The 20,472-nt window shown below is 36.4% G+C and overlaps 2 protein-coding genes and 1 long non-coding RNA gene across 8 annotated transcripts; 1 reads left to right on the top strand and 2 right to left on the bottom strand.

Moving 5' to 3' along the window:
• Nucleotides 1-491: 491 nt before the first annotated feature.
• Nucleotides 492-4,614, bottom strand: LOC103931670. 2 transcript variants are annotated; one of them, XR_007252398.1, is made up of 4 exons: nucleotides 4,386-4,614; nucleotides 4,135-4,247; nucleotides 2,959-3,638; nucleotides 492-1,790 (listed from the first exon to the last, which is right to left on the bottom strand). It is a non-coding gene; the product is annotated as an uncharacterized LOC103931670 (long non-coding RNA). The 2 variants fall into 2 exon arrangements; XR_001951750.2 differs by lacking the exon at nucleotides 492-1,790 and having other exon boundaries at nucleotides 2,779-3,638; nucleotides 4,386-4,605.
• Nucleotides 4,615-5,465: 851 nt separating this feature from the next.
• Nucleotides 5,466-8,330, top strand: LOC103931669 (prohibitin-1, mitochondrial). 2 transcript variants are annotated; one of them, XM_009341187.3, is made up of 6 exons: nucleotides 5,466-5,626; nucleotides 5,936-6,123; nucleotides 6,514-6,630; nucleotides 6,931-7,101; nucleotides 7,264-7,476; nucleotides 7,894-8,330. In XM_009341187.3, exons 2-6 carry the CDS (start codon nucleotides 5,947-5,949, stop codon nucleotides 8,083-8,085), a joined length of 870 nt encoding a protein of 289 aa, XP_009339462.1. In that variant the 5' UTR covers nucleotides 5,466-5,626; nucleotides 5,936-5,946; the 3' UTR covers nucleotides 8,086-8,330. The 2 variants fall into 2 exon arrangements, with proteins under 2 accessions (XP_009339462.1, XP_048424683.1); XM_048568726.1 differs by lacking the exon at nucleotides 5,466-5,626 and having other exon boundaries at nucleotides 5,633-6,123.
• Nucleotides 8,331-9,424: 1,094 nt separating this feature from the next.
• On the bottom strand, nucleotides 9,425-16,906 carry LOC103931668 (tRNA(His) guanylyltransferase 1). Of its 4 annotated transcripts, none has more exons than XR_007252395.1 (15): nucleotides 16,623-16,903; nucleotides 16,403-16,534; nucleotides 16,275-16,319; nucleotides 15,511-15,680; nucleotides 15,302-15,387; nucleotides 14,778-14,885; nucleotides 13,784-14,040; nucleotides 13,171-13,302; nucleotides 13,056-13,100; nucleotides 12,663-12,832; nucleotides 12,451-12,536; nucleotides 12,009-12,113; nucleotides 11,387-11,565; nucleotides 10,755-10,823; nucleotides 9,425-9,740 (listed from the first exon to the last, which is right to left on the bottom strand). XR_007252395.1 is itself a non-coding variant. In XM_009341185.3 (13 exons), exons 1-13 carry the CDS (start codon nucleotides 16,724-16,726, stop codon nucleotides 11,437-11,439), a joined length of 1,569 nt encoding a protein of 522 aa, XP_009339460.2. In that variant the 5' UTR covers nucleotides 16,727-16,902; the 3' UTR covers nucleotides 11,105-11,436. The 4 variants fall into 4 exon arrangements, 1 of the variants encoding a protein (XP_009339460.2); XR_007252394.1 differs by having other exon boundaries at nucleotides 9,425-9,747; nucleotides 16,623-16,902; XR_007252396.1 differs by lacking the exon at nucleotides 13,056-13,100 and having other exon boundaries at nucleotides 9,425-9,747; nucleotides 16,623-16,906.
• Between the last annotated feature and the right edge of the window lie 3,566 nt (nucleotides 16,907-20,472).

Genomic DNA, 20,472 nt, shown 5'->3' with positions numbered 1-20,472 from the left:
TTTGATGTTCATGACTTTTCTCTGCTAATTTATCTTGAATGCTTTAATAGGTTTTCTTTAATCACGAGATTTATAGCATCGACTGCACCACCCGTTGTAATTTGCAGGCCTACCTGGTTTCATTTCTCTGGTTGTTGGATAATTGGATTTGCAAGGTAAAGTTTTCTGAGTTCTTACTTTGTTGCTCCAAAAGGGTCTTAGAAAGTCTAATTCTTTGAAACATTTATGTGGGCTTTGTTCAGTTGGTTGTAAATCTCTCATGGATAACATCTAAATTTTCATTTTTTAATCCAAGGGTTTTGCAGCTCCACATTTTGATGTGATTTCTGCTCTACTTTGTTTATTTTTCATGAAATTTTTGTTAACTATTAGAGCCCAAGTAGTCGATTTTACCCAAAAATGTGATAGGACTCGTGCAGACCATACACATATCATGATCACCGCCTATGCCATAAAATGTGATAGGACTCGTGCAAACCATACACATATCATGATCACCACCTATGCAATGGTCATGATTCAACATCATAACCACATGAAATAAAAAGAAATGAAATTATAGATCCCCACAACTCAGAATTAAACTCGCTCAAATTGAAGAGTAAAGATGGAACAGGAGCCCCAAATTTTTCATAATAATTTTAGTCGAGAAATCAAACAAAAATTGAATGTTTTCAAGAATCCATACAAACACATAAACATTTCAAGAAATCATACAAAAACTGAAATTCAGTCAAGAAAAAAATACATGAGTGATCAAAGAGATTGCTTCCAGAACGCCTTTGCCTTTTGGTTCCACCTTCCACCACCTCCCTTTTCCTCTTCACAAAAATAGTCACAAATAATGTGCTTATGTCAGTAGTTCTTCTGAGGACGCAAGGATGTCGCGGGCAAAAGAGGCGTCGACGGCGACGAAGGACAATCCACCTAGAATGAAGTCGTGGGCAACTGAGGCGTTGGCGGCGACAAAGGATAATTGAGAAGAGGTAAAAATGGAATATTGAGTGGTGAAGCAGAAAGTAAAAAAGGATTATGGGATTTGTAAAAAAATTTGAAAAATTAGTTTTATTCATTCAGCTACAGCTAAGCATCGGCCAGTTTTTTTTTTTTTTTAAATTTTATTATTACAAATCCCAAAATCCCTTTTTTCTTTCTGCTTCACCACTCAGTATCCCATTTTTCTCCCATTTTTACCTCTTCTAAATTGTCCTCCGTCACCTTCAACGCTTCCGTCGCCCACAACTTCATTCTGGGTGTATTTTCCTCCGTCGCTGTCGACACCTCTGTCGCCCGTGACACCCTTGCGTCATCGGAAGAACTGCTGACAAAAGCACATTATTTATGACTATTTCTGTGAACAGGAAAAGAGAGGTGGTGGAAAGTGGAACCAAAAAGCAAAGGTCTTCTGGAAGCAATCTCTTCGATCAGGTATTTTTTTTCTTGACTGAATTTTAGTTTTTGCGTGATTTCTTGAAATGTTTATGTGTTTGTATGAATTCTTGAAAACATTCAAGTTTTGTTTGATTTCTCGACTAAATTTTCAATTTGTGTACATTGTTTTTTGGGAATCTTGATAATTTCTGTATATGATTTGATATTACGCATTGCTTATACTTGATATTACTAGGTTTTTTTTCACAACGCATATAAGGAACCAGCTTTCATGCCACGTCCTACCCAACATTGAGTACAAATTACTTGTCTTTTATTGTTGACTGGAGAAAGAACATGCATTCGAATTTGTAGCTTTCAGAACTCTATCGGACAACTCTACCATTTTACTGTCGTCCCTGTAAAAAAGAAAAACAAATATCTAATTTTTGATAACAAAATTGTTAACATTATTGTGTAGAGGAAAATGAAATACAATATATCATATATAGTAAACTTTTCATTACAAGTAGTAAAATACATGCACTTCCTGGTTGATGCAGTTTAAATCAGTTCCACTTCCTTTACAAAACAATACACACAAACCATAAGGGAAAAATACTTGGTGTGAATAAGTGTTTGAAAGTTCTGACCCTTAATAGGAGAAACACTTCCACATGTAAGGGATCTTAATTATTTCCGCAGCCTAATTTTTCTGGGACTGTAAGTTATCTTTGGTATCCAAGCAGGAGGCTATTGTATAACATTATTGTGTTTATGGTGTGGGTAGGGAGGGTTAGATTTAGATTATATTAATTTAAATAAATGATTTGTTTTTATGTTTGTAGATAATCGGCTTGGAGGTTTAGAAATTTGCACAGTAGGCAAAATTCCTGTATACTATGACCAGGTATGCTATTTACTTCCTGGAAACCTGTCTTATACATTAATAATGATTTCTAGATGGCTAAAATTTGCTTTACTTTTTTTAGGTTTTTCCCATACCCATTGGCCGCCCTGTACAGTTAAGAGACAATCTATGGAGGGGTATTATGGGATCTTACTCGCGACGTACCATACTGTAAACATTGACGCAAACTCCAACATGTGGTGCAATGTAGGCTCAACTAGGGCTGATTCGGTATGAGATACTGAACCGAAACCCTTGTCCCGATTCCCAAACCGAAGCTTTTGGGAATTCCAATTTTAAGACCGATCTCAAACCAAATTTCAGGAATACAAAAATAGTTTCGGGATTTTGGAACAAATCGGGAATCTTGAAATAATTTTGGGCTATTGGTAATCCCAAAACTACAACTAATTCAAACCGGTTTCAAATCAAAATCCCTATTTGTAATTGGTAAGTGTTAACCAAATGAAAAAAAACCTTAGAAAACAAAACCCATATTACCAAATATGAACCCAAATGATAGATGTAATTTGAATAAAAAGAAAAAGAGTTCTAAATTTATGTTTTCCTAGAAGTTAAACTCAAATCCTTTAACTAAGAGTTAGTTTATAAGTCTCACACACACCCTGTATAATAATATATCTAAACATATATCGAGAGAGGGAGAGAGAGCAAACCTAAAACCACCAAAGTAGAATTCCAAAGACTTGAGTGTGATAGATTGGCACCAATGTTTTAAAAGGCTCGCCTCAGGGAGCGTCTAGTCACCCTGTGAGGCTGGTCTTGAGGGTTGCCACCTCTGTTTTAAGGGAGTGGGTGAAAGGCGCCGGAAGATGTTGCCGGAGCCGCCTCAGGGGAATTTTTTTTATTTTATATATATACTCTCAAACCCAAATTTTGGGTAGGGTTTCAACTACCTCATACATCTTCCTTGCTCTATCATCTCTCTGCCTTGTTTTCTGATTTTTATTTTTTATATAAAGGATGTGTGTACCGTCTGCGTGCATTGTTACACGTGTGCTCATTGTGCTTTTCATCCTCTATTTTATATATATAATATATGTATACATACATGTGTGTATATGTATTTATAATATATGTGTGTGCTCAGGGTGATTATTGATTAATAATCTTCTTTTTTTTAATATAATATGTATATGCTCAGTGTATATATTAAAAAATTTAGGTCCCATGAGGCTTCGCCTCATGCCTAGGTTGGGTTATCCCTCAGACGCCTCGCCCACGCCTCACGCTTTTAATACATTGCTTGGCACTGATAAAAGATACATTGCTTCGCAACTAAAGCTTTCGGAGATCAGTGAACAACTTGCAAGGATGAAACCTTCTAGGAGAGGTCCTGCAAATACAAATACTAAAATCTTAGAAACGAGATAATGCAAAACCAGAAGAAGCAACAAAAATTATTTTCATAAATTTGGGGTTCCTATTCCATCTTTACACCTCAATTTGTGCGAATTTAATTCTGAGTTGTGGGGATCTATAATTTCATTTCTTTTTAATTTTCATGTGGTTATGATGTTGAATCATGACCGTTGCATGGGTGGTGATCATGATATGTGTATGGTCTGCACGAACCCTATCACATTTTTGGGTAAAATCGACTACTTGGGGTCGAATAGTTACAAAATTTTCATGAAAAATAAACAAAGTAGAGCAGAAAGCACATCAAAATGTGGAGCTGCAAAACCCTTGGATTAAAAAAATGAAAATTTAGATGTTATCCAATAGAGATTTATAACCCACCAACTGAACAAAACCCACATAAATATTTCAAAGAATTAGACTTTCTAAGCCCTTTTGGAGCAACAAAGTAAAAACCCAGAAAACTTTACCTTGCAAATCCAATTACCCAACAACCAGAGAAATGAAACCAGGTAGGCCTGCAAATTACAACGGGTAATGGAGTGGTGCAGTCGGTGCTATAAATCTCAGGATTGAAGAAAACCTATTAAAGCATTCAAGATAAATTGGCAGAGAAAAGTCATGAACATCAAATCCAAAACATGAACAAATTTCACAAACCCTAATCTAGAATGCGAACCCTAAATTAAATTTCAAACCCTAAATTAATTCCAAATTTTACTTGATTTGGGGGAGAATCGGTGCACAGTGAGGTGAGGAATGAGAAGGAAGGCTCCACAGTGAGGGTGAGTCACTTGTCTGATGTGGGAGGAGGAGGAGAGATAAAGAGAAATCGGCGAGGAGGGTGAGGTGAGAGGTGAGATCGAGAGAGAGAGAGAGTGAATGAGTGAGGGTGAGGTCGAGAGAGAGTGCCTGAGTGAGGGTGAGGATGGTGAGGAGTGAGGTCAAGGAGAGGTTAAGGAGACACGTAGGGAGAGTCTGAGAGAGTGACTGAGTGACAGTGAGGCTTTTATTTGGATTCAACGGTAAATCTCATCCAAATCAGGCGACTGTTACAATTTCAAATATATATTTAAAATTAAATAATATATATATTTTTATTTCGGTTCGGTTCGGGATTACCGAACTAAATGAAAAGTGAGACCGATTCCCGTACCGAATTTTCAGGATTTTCAATTTAGGATTTTTTTTAGTTTGGTTTCGGAATTTTTTTAGTTCGGTTTGGGATTTTCAATATTTTTTTCCAGCCCTACTTTTAATTCTATTAGGCCTTGGGCATCGCATTCTTCTTTAGACTTTGACTTTTACTAGGCTTTTTGTGGCCTTTTTTAGGCCTACACAATTTTTGGGGTCGATTAACACCCTTTCCCTTAAAATAAAATAGAAGAAAAATTAATGAAAATTAAAAAAAAAACTTTTAATTTTAATGAAAAATGACAAATAAAGGTGTAATGAATAGTACCAGTGGAAGGTAAAAATATGGTTTTTTGTTAAAAGTGAACAATACCGGAAGTGTTTCGTTAAAACTCTCTAAAATATAGGGGTGTGCTATTCACACATCTCTTTTTACTTCTCACACACTCCTTGTTAATTTCTGTCCGTTGATCTTCTTTAATTTATCTGATCCAATAGCTAAAAACTAAAAAAGTGTGAGAGAAGTAAAAAAGGGTGTGTGAATATCATATCTCAAAATATATTGTTCCAATTTTTATAGAACGTCGTTATCATTAAATAAAATAAAAAATTGGATTATGGGGCCCTTATAAAATTTGGGCTGGGTAAAAGAGTTGGGACTTGGCCAATACTCTAGGCCTTTTAAAGCCCCCCCTTAAACCTTTCGTGTTCTCTCGCTCGTTACCTGTAAACCCTAAACCCTTGCATCTGCTGCTAGGGCCTGAATCCTCCGCATCATCCTCACCGTTTCTCCACCGTTGCGACCGCCACGTTCCTCACCTCTCACTGGTTCGTCTCTCCTCGTCTTCCACCTCCCTCTTCTTAGATGAGATTCTAGGTCGCCGCCCTCCGCCCTCCGCCCAACCATTTGCGGTTCGGGATAGAAGCAGATCTCGCAGCTCCGCCTTTTTATTTGCTCAAACTTAAGCAATGGCTGAATTGCTTCAAGTTTATATTGCTTTTTCTTTTTTCTTCCATGAATTTGATTTTGAATGGACTATTGTGATGCTTGACATTTTTCGTTCCCGAATCTACATTTTTGTTTTGCTTTGTTTTTATTTGTTTTTGGTATTTTTTCAATTCTTTATGTTTTCACAGCGAGAGTGAATATGAATTTCAACAACGTTAAGGTTCCGAAAGTTCCCGGTGGTGGTGCAGTTTCTGCTTTGCTTAAGGTTGGCATAATTGGTGGGCTTGGCTTGTATGGAGCTGCCAACAGTCTGTACAATGTCGAGGGAGGGCATCGAGCCATTGTGTTCAACCGGATAATCGGTGTCAAGGACAAGGTTATGGTCTAATCTCTACTATTGCATTTTATCTGTATTTCAAGGTTATACTTCAGTTGATTTTATGAACGAAGTTGCATTTTCAAATGTAGTATTACTGTGGCTTAATTTGAAAGGCAAGCCCCAAAAGCTCTTGGCTTTAATAACTATATGTATACAGGGTTATATGCTATCTATTGAGATGGTTCCAATACATATTAGCGATCCTATGTGAAGAGAAACTTCCGAGGATGATTGTATCCTTTGTTAAGACAATTTATCCTAAATGAGGTTGGCCCCTCCAGTTATAAAACTAATGGGGTTAACCCGAGTCATATGCTTAATTTGTTCAAGTTAAGGACGAGTCTAACAACCTGTAGACTTACTTTGTGCGTGTGAAACTTCTTTCAGGTCTATCCAGAGGGTACACACCTTATCATTCCATGGTTTGAGAGGCCAGTCATTTATGATGTCCGTGCACGACCTCATCTAGTGGAGAGCACTTCTGGGAGCCGTGATCTCCAAATGGTTGATATCTTTTTCCTTCCTTACTGTTAAACGATTTCGACAACTTCATGGCTTGTAATATTGCTCAACTTCATGGTTTGTAATTTTGACAATAGATAAATCTCTATTCTCTTTTATGTATGTGATGTATGCCTAGTGTTAGCATTTAAACCTGTATCCTCTATGTTCAAAACATGTCTTTTCATCAGGAAACACTTTTCAACAAATTTTAATTAAAGAGACAATTTAGTTATTTCGGTTAATGTTGTCTGCAGTCCTTGTCCTCAATGTTAAATTTTGTTTTCTTATTGTGCTGTACAGGTGAAAATTGGGCTTCGAGTACTTACTCGACCTCTACCAGACCAACTGCCTACAGTTTATAGGACTCTTGGTGAGAATTACAATGAGAGAGTCCTTCCTTCCATTGTTCATGAAACTTTGAAAGCTGTTGTTGCACAGTATAATGCTAGTCAGCTCATTACTCAGAGAGAGGTAGGGAGAAACGCTCTTGCTATACATATATTCATTTTCCTTTCTAGTCACTTTGAAGTTTCCCCCCCTTTTTGTCATACCTTGTCTACGTGTATAGTTATTTAGATGAAGAGGTAGAAGTTCAAATGTTTCCTTAGTGTTGATTATCCTTTTTGTGTTTAGACTGTTAGTAGGGAAATACGGAAGATTTTGACTGAAAGGGCTGCCAATTTCAACATTGCGCTGGATGATGTCTCAATTACCACTCTCACTTTTGGGAAGGAGTTCACGGCTGCAATTGAGGCCAAACAAGTGGCTGCACAGGAAGCCGAGAGAGCTAAGTTTGTTGTGGACAAGGCTGAACAAGACAAGAAGAGTGCTATCATCAGAGCAGAGGTTAGTATAACACATTCTCAAAATATATAATATCTACTGATCTTGTTTTAATTGCAATTTTACTAGCCATTAAACCAAAATTGGTTTTTAAGCGTATAGCTCGCCGAAAGTTTTGGGAAAGCCGTGTGCATGAACAACTACTTTATAGATCCTAATTCGAGATGTATCCTTATTTTTCATTATTATTATGCTCGTCTTTGAATTAGCATCAGTGGTTTTATTTCTTAATCCTGTGATTATCTTTAGAAACAAATCAGACAACTGTGTATCTAGAATAAAACAACATTTAACCAGTTACGTCCAAGTACTCCGTTTACAGAATAAGATGGACATAAAATCACGATATTCCTGTAGGGATGGATGTGGGTATTCCTTTAAACTTTTATTTTGCTTAAATCAATTATCTCTGTTGGTCAGGGAGAGGCGACTAGTGCCAAGCTGATTGGTGAAGCTATTGCAAACAATCCGGCATTTATAACACTGAGGAAGATTGAGGCTGCAAGAGAGATTGCACATACAATCTCAAATTCCGCAAACAAAGTTTTCTTGAACTCAGACGATCTGTTGTTGAACCTTCAGGAGATGAATTTGGATATCAACAAGAAGTAGACACTGCAGGTTGGACTTGTAATAATTTTGTTTCAGATTTGTCAAATTGTGAAAATATTTCGTTGAAGAGTTGATCAATGGGACCTTAGAGTGCACTTGAGTCTTTTGATGCACCGCTAGTTGGCATGGCAATTGCTGTTCGTGAAGAGCAAATTCTCAACACTCAAATGGAACTTTTCTGATGCGGTTACTTCTATGTGTTTCACATGTTATAATATCAGATGTCCATATTGCCCTGCCCTCTATATTTTGCGTCGTTTTATGTTTGATAGTTTATAAATCTCACTCATAGGCATGGCATTCTTGAGCCTTGAAGGTGATGATTTTACCGGAAGAAAATTTACCACCATATCTTGGCCAGAAGTATGCAGGCCGAATAGGCAACAGAGTTTGCTTCCTGTTTGTGCTACTGGCCGCGAATGATTTTATGAAATTGCGGTTTTTCTAGCGTAAGTTAACTAAAGAATGCATGTTTTGCAAACGGTTGATCAGTCATTACAAAGACAAATGTGGCAGTACAGTCATTGTTGCGATGAATTTGCTGAGACATTAACAAAAGAAACAAAAAAAATTCAAATCCTATATGTTAACAAGGAAATCACTGTCTCTAATGATCAAAACTGTGAATGTAGCTGCACAAACCGTGGGAATTAGACAGTCGCCGTCACCTCTGTGTATCCTATATTGATCAGACACACATTCACGATCACTCATCCACAAGCAACTGATCGCATCCGAGTTGCTCCTGTGGCGATTCAACCGTTCCCAACCACCGTTCAAATCGAGAATCAATGAAGCTTCAACAGGTAACGAAAAATCCTCAGTTTCTCCAAGATACTTTTCATTGCTTAAAAGAAATTCTTCTTCGCTGCCAAAGCTTATCGGGTAAGTAGAAACATCATTCATCGGCATTGCAACATTACCGTCAATGCTGCTTATGCACTCATCATCATGATTCATGTTGCATTCAATTTCATCAAAAGGCAACACAGAAGGAGTACTGCTTTGATCAATGGAATTAGTGATCACATCCACACTGGAAGTTTGTGATCCCAGTTCTTTTCTTGCTCTCTTCTTGATGGGCGGCTTCTCATTCGATTGTTCATATCTTTCTGTCTTTTTAACCAGCGGCCTCTCATTCAATAGATATTTTCCACATGGTGTCGTATGATCGGCACCAAACGCTACAGTAAAAGTGTATATGTGACATGTAAGTGGTTCTCATATTCTGCGTAGTTATAATCTAACGGTGTTGCATACCACCTAGCTAGGCTTGGTCTCACAGTGAGTTCCCCCTTTACTTTGGTTTGAGTACCTTATGTCATTCAAGACATTCGTCTCCAAAACCAATAAAATCTTGTTTCTTAGTAGACAAGTTAAATTTATCACTTAAATTTTTTGTTTCATTTATGTATGTCAGCACCTCAATATGTCAAAAAAAAATAAACAGAATTTGTGGAGACATCATCAGCTTCATCAGGAGGATCGCAGCCTCGCACAAATAGTTGCTTTATCTTTGATAAGAAGAGGAGAAGCTCCGCGCACAGCTCTGAAAGCTGCGCTCTCGCAGCTTCCACCTTGTACGGTTTTAGAGGAAGGAAACAGTCCGTTGTTGGTTCTTCCATACACCTGATCCAATATACGCGCTTTTAAATCTGATTCCTGCAAGCAACATTAGTATTGAGTTCAACTTGATAATCAGTAGTTATTCTACTCAACTCTTGTAAGGAATGAAGATAGCGACTCAAAGAATAAAGTGTTTCTCGGAAGAATTAGGCGAGAGTAGCAGTATGTTCAAATTCCTTTCTTTTACGAGTACAAACTAAAACATACAAGGGTTAATCAAGTTAATTAAACAGAAACGACATGAAACCCTTTACGTATCCCTGCTATGGCAAGCCCTGATGCCACAGGCTTAAGATAGTAGCTAGAAGACCAACCCAACAATGCATACTAATCACAAGTAAATAACTACTTAACTCAACGCATGCTAACTTTTCCCCTCAGTAGGAGCCATTAGGAATTGAATACAAGAATCGACAGACAACTAAGTTCTAATAAGCGACTGATTTGATGTAGTTCAAGAAGCAATGCCTCAGTCAAAAACTTATATGCTACTCCGTTCCCCCTACTAAATATTGAAGGTATCGTCAATGAAAGCTTTATTGGCACGAGTCAAAATTAAATGATTCAAAGATATGCAAGAGAAATAGGCATTCATTAAGAATTAATGAGCCCCTTATATGGACACGAAAAACTTCATTCCATCTAACTAGACTCACAATCATGAGCACCGAGGCAAGAAGCCTCATTAGAGTAAGTTCCAATCATGTCCTCCTAACAAAATTATATGCATCAAGGCAAGCAGACTCATTAGACGGTATGCATAAAATTGAGTATAATGTAAACAGAAGCTATAGAAGACTATACTAGTATATTGTATATTTCCAAGTTGAACCTTTGTGGCCTAAACTCCAGTTTAAGAATTTATTACTTGTAAGCATTACAATATGTACAATCTGAACTTTTGTGGCCTAAATCCGCGTATATCAAAACGTAAACACAACAAATAAGGCAAACAAAAAACCAATCAAAAGACTATGGCAGCAGGGTACTCCTATTCCAATTTAAGCCCCTTGTTACATTCTAATAAAAGGTTAGTTACTTACCTAAATTCATGCAGTGGAGTATCTCCTGATCCTCCTCTCTGATCAGCTGCTTTCATTTCCACTTCTCAACTTCAAAACAGGGTAAAAGTCTCAACAAAGATAACTGGATAATGATGTGTAAGAGAATTTATTGAAGATAATAAGCTTTCATGAAAAAATATTAAGCACATTCAACTAACACATTTAATTGTTGGTGAAACTGAAAACACATTTAAAATCTATTTACTGGAAAGGAATAGTATAATCGCTCAAAGATAACTTAGAAAAGAACATGTAGAGACGGTGCCACAAGAAGTATGAGGATTCCCTGCTTGCTTGTACTCAACTACATTGTCATAATCTGACTAAAATAATAGGTAAGAACAGAAAACATTAAGAACCAAAAAAGTACAGTGAACAAGCTTTATCAGCAGCAACATATACAAGTCCAGTACCACAAACTACTTTGCTGGGTGGATTAAACATAAACACCAATACTGGTACAGTGTTGTTATTACAGATGAATACGAGCATCTAAGCGTGAAACAAAAACCAAATAGTGTATGCTATGTGCAACTCCAGTACCGGCAGCGGAAGTAAAATAACTTTGATGAAATTTCCTAACATTTGTGTAGTTAAGAAAAAGTTAGGACCTTCAATGGCTAAAAAAATAAGGAACGCCATTGCTTCGCAGCATTATCAGTCACCCAGAAAGAATTGTTGGGTGTGCATCCCAAAAGGTTGGCTCAATAATATTACAATGTTCTACAATAACTCTTTTCCCAGAATTCCCATTACATTCTTCGTTCTCGTGTATCCTTGTGGTGTCTTCCTGCATACAAATAATATACAAGGTTTAAAATAAAAAACCGCATACCACAGGAAAATCATAGAGAGGACTAGCATGTAATAAACCATAAGGATAGGCTAGCCCTTGATATCTTCAGTGGGTCTCGACTTTCATATGTGTGCGTGGGTGTGTTTCCTAGTGGCCAAAGAAAAATTGTCCTACATTATTGGCGAGAGTTGGTACATTATCTACTCAAGGCTCCAGACCTCTTAAAGCTAGGCCACCATTCCTTAAAAAACATCATATGTGGGTTTTCCTTTCATAAATGTGTGATCCTAAACAGGAAAAAGGGAATAAAATAAATAAATAAACAAAGAGATGCAATTTTCTCTTTTTTGCCAATAAGAGATCCACTATGCCCAAACCACGTTAGTTGGGATACAGCACTAAGAAATATTCACGTCCAAGTAGGAAAGAAAGATAACCTTGTCCCAGAAGGCACAAGATCCATGGCGGAACATGACTGGTAATTTGTTGTACTCGATACCAAATTGGTTAAGCAATTTCTCTTTGTCTCCTGTTTGAGTACCCTGGCAATTAAAATTTGAAAAACATTATGAGAGGGAAATGACAAGAATACTATAAAATGGATTTTGGATTAACCACATCATACATGTAATTGAATGAGCAAGCGCACTCATATAATGTGACAGCCAAAAATTTGGTTTTTTTCTATTTTTCAACTTTTGGAGAAGGAGATGCTAAATAAATTGGACAACAACAGAGATTGCATGTAAAAGAATAATAATAAATAACAATAAAAGGAAAGCAGAATAAAAGATTTAATGAATAGAAATGCTAAAAAGTTAAAATTTAATAAAAGTGGAGGATAGATCATTATTAAGGAAAAATGTGTCCCAAATATACCTTCAGGACGAGCTGAGCTTCACTTTTTCTTTTTCCAGACTTAACAAGCTCCCAGAAACAAGTATTGTATTGGTTGTTAATGTGGCCTGAAACCCATAAGAAATGTAAGTCCAGTAAATTTACCACCTTATCCAGCTGAAATTCATATTTTAATGCAACCTTAACAAATTTGAACCTATTATCCTTTGGAAAATTTAGAGCTGAATACTCACAATCGACTTGTCTCCAGGATAGATAATCTCGAAGAATTTCATATGAAGGATAGCAGACAGCACGCCCATCAAAATACGGAGGGTACTTCAACTCTTTTTGTGGGAAGAAATCTTTCCATTTCATCACGTACATGGAAGTGAAGAATGACACAATAACAGATACCATCTCACTGCAGAATTTTGGTAATTCCAATATAGGTAAGAAAGATCAATCTGATTTGTAGGGAAGAGAAGTGATTCAAGGATAACATTATGAAGAACCCTGGCAGAGATGTAAAGTACCGTAAACCAGTGAAAACAGTATTTTAGAATCCAAGCATAACTATACTCCATATAGAGTGTCCAGTTAGCATACAAAATTTAGGAAAGTAAGAAAGGTGACAGAAGCAAAACCTTGCTTGCCGCTGATAGAATTGAGAATCCTTCTTCAAAACAAAGCTGTAATAACAGACAATGTGATTACAGATGATATAGACCACAAAGTTCAGATACCAAACATATTCTATACCTGTATTCGTCACTGACTCCATATGAGAAAACCAAGTCCTGGAACTCTTTTAGAACAGCCACTGCACATGAATTCATAAGGTTGATAGCTTGCTCATCATTCGGCTTCACAAATTCATGAACTTCAGAAAACCTTCCAAACCCAAACAACTGAGAATCATTTCTTGAATCTTTGGAGGATAATTAACAATAAAAATCACATGCATCCATAAAGAAAACTTGATTATTCTGAGTTGTAGGTTAATTGCGGAATGGCAGAAAAGTTGCATCCTTAGTTTGTTAAAGCCGAGACTACCATTGTTGTTCTTTGTAGTTAATGTGATAGATGACAAACATGTTTAAAAGAGATGTCTGATTTGCACAACAGGTGAAATAACAAGGACCTAATACTTCAGTTGCACCCACTTGATAATAAAACATGGGAATTCCTCATAATAGAGTGATCTAATCTAAGTCAATTTTTGTAACCTGTTAAAATTTTATGATTGGAACCATTTGTAAGGATGTCCCACAAGGTGACCCTACCACCCCTAATAATTAGCAGCCCAAGAGAAGACAGTCACAGTAACAATGACCATAATTAAGTTAACCTTGTCACGTGAGGAACAGTTTACCTGTGAAAATGGCAACCATCGATCCTAATTACAACCCATGTTGATGGGATCAGTTTGTCTTCATGCTGGAAGGACCTAATATAATCAGGTTCAACTTTTCCAATATCCTTTGTAAAACAACCAAGTTCCTTCTGAAGATGTGTGTGCTTGTTCCAAAACCTTCTCTCAGCTATATTCTTCGAATGGACTATGCTTGACTTTCTCCTAAGTCTCTTGACAGGAGAACCATTTTCATTGTGCTTCACAACTTCAAACACCTGAATAATGTACGATGGAGATCTCAGCATAAGAAGTCAGAAGGCACCTATGTTGATACACAAACTAGAACGTATCTGAAATAAAAAATATAAATAAAATGAAATGCACTCCAATTACATAGTGGTCAGGATTTGGCAAACCAAATATATTTTTCTTAACAGAAAATTAAAAAAGCACAGTATTTGTACCAATAAAGACACCCAAATTCTTTTCAAATAGACAAGTTAAGATCCAAGGTTCTTGGACTTTGGAGCAAGTTTGTTATTTCTATACTAAGAAATTTCCAATACAAGATCATATACATGATTTTGTTTCCTAGAGGTCGAAAATCTTGTCCCCATAAACTTCAATTTGGTTATTATGTGCTACATCAAAAAGATATCCTACTGTTCTACAGCATGAATCCAGTATCATTTGATACACCAAAACTTAATCAAATGACCCTGAAAATCAAAACTAAAAATAGTTTTTGAAACTCATAAGATACTAATTCAAATTCCTAAGGATTTGCTCATAATAAACTAAACGAAATTGATTTTTTTTTTTTTTTTGGTGTTACTTTGGCAGAGAAGTTTAGTTTGAATCTAAATTTAAAAAAAAAAAATGAAAAAAGTCAAGTGCTCAAGTGTCACATGAGGTAAAATTCTTGTGGTATTGTTAAAATCTTCCCAAAACAAAAAAGTGAAACCTTTGCTGAGATGAGTAAGATAGACTCCACTACAGAATAAAAGATTACCTCTACTTTCAAAATGCAGGATCCTTGTCGAAACATTGAATGCAATTTTTGATAGTTGATATCACACTTTCTGTAAAGAAGGTCATTTTTTTCTTCCTTGCTGCTGTCCTGCAGAATACATAGATGCATGACAAGTGAAAAAAAAAAAAAAACTGCAAGCATAAAAAGAACATTTAGCATGCCAATTTGAACGTTAAAAATTATTTATCATAGAAGAAAAATAAATCACATTCAAAAGCAAAAGATATGTACTTCCTACCATATACCTATTCTCAAATGGTTAAACTAGAAAAATTTAGGCCATTTTGAAACATGGCAAAGAAGAGATTGATGATACAGATATTTGAGTATCTGGTAATTTAGTGATAACATAATGTTAAAATGGAAATGACAGAAAAATGAATACAATTACAAGGAACTAGAGGGACATATTTGATACTTTAAAAAGTTCGAGTGTCTTCCACAGATAATCATGCATATTAATATGCCAATTAATGCATAAAATGAAAATTAATTCTTCCCACCTTTAGTAAGTCCAGTGCTTCGCTTTCGGTCATTCCAGATTTAATTAGCTCCCATAGGCAAGTGTTATGCAGGTTATTTGTATGACCTGCAAAATGCATAATGTAAATGGAAATTTACTTGGAAAATTTTACTTGAATCAGAGACCTATATTAGTTGAAGATAAGTATAGTAACTTCCATACTTGAAACATCATTGCTAGACTACTCACAATTGTTTTGTCTCCACAAAAGATATGACTGAAGGACTTCTTCTGATGCACAGCGTATAACACGTGCATGAAATGAAGGGGGGTACATTAACTCCTTATGAGGGAAGAATTCTCTCCATTTTGTGACATATGCAGAGGTGAAGAAAGATACGATAATGGTCCCTACTTTGCTGCACATACAATTTGTACATAAATGAATGACTTAACAAAAACTGAAACTGAATACAGACCATTACCAAATTTACCAAAACGATAATCCACCAAATAAGATTGGTGTCAGTTTCTACAAGATAATAAATTTATAATTCTTTTTATATTTCATCCCCAGAATTAATAAGTCAAATCACCTATTTTCTCTCAAAAACTACCTCCCCGACTCCTACTTCTTTGAATATATAGCGTTTGCCAACATAGATTCACATCCCCAGAGAGATACATTGTACATTCTCTTTAGTATACTTTTCTTCCTATATATATTTCAACTTGATCCAAATCAAGCTCAAATATTTCAAATTCCAATAAGAGGGTGACATGGGTAGTAACAACTAATTTATACAGTTTAGAGATGGGTAAGGCATTATTCAACCCCAAGTGCTCCCGAGACTTTCAATTTGGATTTGATTTAGTATAATGTACAGAAAATGAACATGTTAGTTCCAAACCGATATTTGTTTTCTTTAACTCAAATGCCCACCCATCATTTTTACAAAAATCTTAGATGCATCAGAGGCCAAGAGAGCTGAATTAAAGTTGAGAAATAAAACCTGGCACGCCTTTGGTAGAATTTGGACGTCCTCTTGAAGACAAAGCTGCGAGCACAGCGCCAAGAAATAACAGTGTGAGGCTCTCTAACAGCTATGTTAACATAAACGAAACACAAATACAGTACTACCTGTATTCATCACAGAAGCCATATGAAAACACTACGTCTGGAAATGCCTCTGACACAGAAATTGCGCATGAATTCATCAAATTCAGAGCTACCTCATCATTTGGTTTCTCAAATTCATGAACTTCAGAAAACCTAACCAGAAAAGAAAAGGAAAAAAAGGAGAACGTCACCATCCACATCGTCTCAAGATCAGAGAGAGCGAGAGAGAAGTAGTCAACACCTTTGAAAATCACGACCATCAATCCGAACAACGATCAAATTGGGCAGGAAAACCTCGTCTTCAACTTCATACGACTTGACATACTCGTATTTACTGTTTGCCATCTCCACCACCTCTGCAACTATTTGAATGATCTCTCAGCCTCGAAATTTGAGGCCCCAATCGCAGAATCGCTTCCTCTCTTGGGTTTGTGGCGCGCGCGTAAACTGATGAAGTGCAGGGTTTTTAGGATGAAAAGACAAAAAAGCCCCTCTCCATCTCGGAGAAGGATTATCTTCCCTCTTTTTTTCCCTCCTCCTTCCCTCTCCTCCTCCTATTTGAACGATCACACTTAAACTACGTCAACATCTTATATTAATTTTTTACGGAACGAGAAAAATAAAAAAAAAGTGTGAGAGAAGGAGATGAAAAGAGAAGGGGCGCTCTCGAAATTTACAAATGGAGTACACCATATACACTCTAATAAGCAACTGATACGAACTGGGATTGTTAGCACGACTTGAAGTTGATGAGGGGTATCCCAAACACGCCGAGGATTTGAAGACCAATTGGATTATGTCATTAACTAATTTTTAGTTCATCAAACAATGTTACAGGGCATACTGGCTACTGATTGGGACATAAATAATTAATAAATTGGATTTGAAAGCCAAATATATTACACTGCATTAGAAATTGAAATGATCATTGACAATTAGGGTTCCCAGTTCCAAGACAAAGACAAACATAAAAAAGTGTTCAAATCAAGAGTTCTAATTGATGAATTTTGCAATGTCCCATTAATTTTTATGCAGCAAAGAGCTACCTAATTTCAAAACGGCACAAATAAGAAATTCCACCCAAATCTAATTGAATAAACCCTAATTTGAATTTTGCCCTCTGACGGCTTTCTTTGTTTGAATGAGTCTGAGAGAGACCATGAAGATGGTGGGGGAGGAGAGCCAAGATTGAGAGCAAGGAGAGAGAGAAGAGAGAGATGGAGTGAGCCTTACGAAAGTAAACTTCCCACTCCAATTTAACTGTCAGTTGGAAAGACGACGATGTTTACTGTATTTCGCCACCGCTAGGCTCTTAAACCAGCCCAAAACATTTTTGAATTGGGATTTACACTAGACCCATCATTTCAAAAAATTTCAACCTCTTCTGAGGGCAAATTTTTTTAAAAATCAAATTTCTGACTACGTTTGGTACAAAAATTTTAAAAAATTTTTGATCACAAATGCATATAAATTTTGCATAAAAACACGTTCGATCTAAAAAAAAAAAAAAAAACACTTGTGCTTGTAAGAGAAAGTGTTCCTTTACAATAGTAACTACAAGCAGGATTGGAATATAAAGATGAAAATGTTCAAACAACCTAGCTTTTAGTTTAGGAAAATAACTTCCCTCATAATTCATCATGGATATTTACTAGTATTTCAGGTTAATAACATTATGTCATGTATCAAAATTAAAACACAAGATAATGCAGAATTATCTTAAGTTTAGTCTAGATGAGTTAATGTAGAATAGATAGCCAAGTAGATTAAAGATGAAATGGACCGAAGAAAGGCAAAAAGATGTGTTGGGATTTTACAGATGGAGAAAGATTCACTCCCCTCTTTTGTTCCCTCCCTTTCCCTCCCCTCCTATTTGAATGATCACGGTTAAGCCACATCAACATCTTATATTAATTTTTTACAAAAAGAGAAAGACAAAATAAAGAGTGTGAGAGGAAGGGACGGAAGAGGAGGGGAAAAAATCGTAGTCCCTCGATCTCTAACATTGCTAGTCTGCTACTGACATTGTTATGTTACACAATAGAACCGAGTACGTCTGATAGGCCCATCATATCTATCAGGCTCGTTGTGTGACTCAATCTCCCATTGGCGCAGCCTCAACTATCGCGGACGCCGCCAGTCGCAGCTTCACTTGGTCTCCCCTTCTCTCTATTTTTGTTTGTGCTGCTAATTTCAATTTCTTATCTTATTTGTGTGTAATTTCTAATTCCTTATTCAATTGGGTGTGTGTAATTTCATGGTTGTGTATTTGGATCAATGGTTTTTCATTTCATAAGAAGAAAAAAAAAAAAGTAAATTGCAATTGTTTTTAACTTTTATGACGTTTTTATTATTTTCAACTTTTCATAGATTAGTAGTTTTATTCTTTTTCAACTTTTTCATACATTTGATTAATTGATTTGGAAGCAACATGCAATTCGTAGTTTATATTATTACGGTTGGTCCATCTGCACTGCCACCAATATGATGAGTCTTTTCTAGATTTTAGAACAATCCAATTGGGTAGGAAATCGATGACTATTGTAACACAGTCCCAGGCACTAGTCTTTGAATTTATTCAGTAAAAATCGTAAAGATTCAAGTAATTTGTGTGGTACAAAAAATTCGTCGTCCTCACAATGAGCTAACAATTATATGGTTCAAATTCGCATCGGTGAAAATCGAACCTAACATCTTTTACTTACAAGTGAACATGAATATCACTAAATCGTAGTACTAAGTGGCTTTGGAATGCCTTCTTGAGAGATTTGTTTATGTACGAGATACCAACTGCAAAGGAGAATTATTCACCAGAAAAAATAAAATTTCAAACGACAAGCATGTTTTTCAGATCTGTTAAGAAATTCGTCATGGTAGTAATGCGGAAGCCTTCCTCCTTTCTTCTATTTCACCATTTGGCTAGATACGACGCTTCACCGTAGTAGTTCACAGCTCAGACCTCAGCTTGATGATGATGTTCTGCCAATGATCGGGCTGATCCCTTAATCCCTTAATCCCAGCATCAAAAGGATCAGCAGAGGATTCTACTTCTCTGTTTCTATGCTAATCGTGTGTGGATGATATCCGCTGAGAACTTGTGCCTCTAAAATGTGTAAACTCGTAGTAGTACATGAATTGATTTAAATGCATGCACACCTATTAAACAACAGTGGTAGAACTTCACCCTCCTCCCTTTTAGAAGAACACTAGGGAAATGTTTAAGTCAGGTTATCGGTTTCTGCGTATACAAGCTATATGGTGCACTGGTGTCTTACAAATTATCTTCATAAACTTTTAAAGAATCTGTATGAGATCGCGTATGATGATCGAGAGATTTTTCACGATGGAAGTGGGAGAAGGAATTCAAGGGTTCAACATCATTGCTTATAGTTTATGCTTTTCCCGTCTTATATGATTTTGACAATGTTGTACTCCTAACAACTGATTGGTGCCTAGAGTAGTGGACATACTCTGTAGTTTCTTTTTATCCGTTTCATGTCATTTTTTGTGCTATGAACTGCGTTTAGCCTTTCTCTGTGTCTCTCTTTCAGAGGATCATGATCAGGACAGTACCATTGTTGCTGTTAACATCATCATAATTGTTTTTCTGCCTACTTTCAACTTCTGGCAGATTCTTATTTGGTTTGTATCATTTAACAACTGCATCAACATGGATGATTCTGTGCTGCAACTTGCAACTTCATCCTGTAAATTCTCATAAGTTCTCTCAATTGTTGATGTTCTATCTCACTTGGTAGAACATGTAAATTGCCTTAGGTGTACCATTCTAAAACATTCCTTGGTGGAAGCCGCAAGGCTGCTGTATTTCCTTTGTGCATATAAGCCAAAAATCTCACTCATTGTCAGGATTGCAGCCTAGATGGGTTATCCTGCAAGTGACAGTGACTGGATTATCATGGTTCATATGATCGCCTCAACCATCTATTTATTGAAATAGCTGCTTCTTGCAATGCATAACAACTATATATTTCTCATGTTTTTCCATCCTTTTTCTGCATACTGCAATTTGTTTGGCATTTAAGTGTGTAAATTGAGAAGATACGAGATGCCAACTTTTGGTGCAATTTAAC

Source organism: the organism of the source record quoted next, unplaced genomic scaffold, assembly GCF_019419815.1.
Source record: "Pyrus x bretschneideri cultivar Hongxiangsu unplaced genomic scaffold, Pyrus_bretschneideri_v1 Contig49, whole genome shotgun sequence".
In the NCBI taxonomy this organism is placed as follows: Eukaryota; Viridiplantae; Streptophyta; class Magnoliopsida; order Rosales; family Rosaceae; genus Pyrus; species Pyrus x bretschneideri.
Note: the sequence above shows the minus strand (reverse complement) of the source record. Positions and strands in the feature narration are given on the sequence as shown.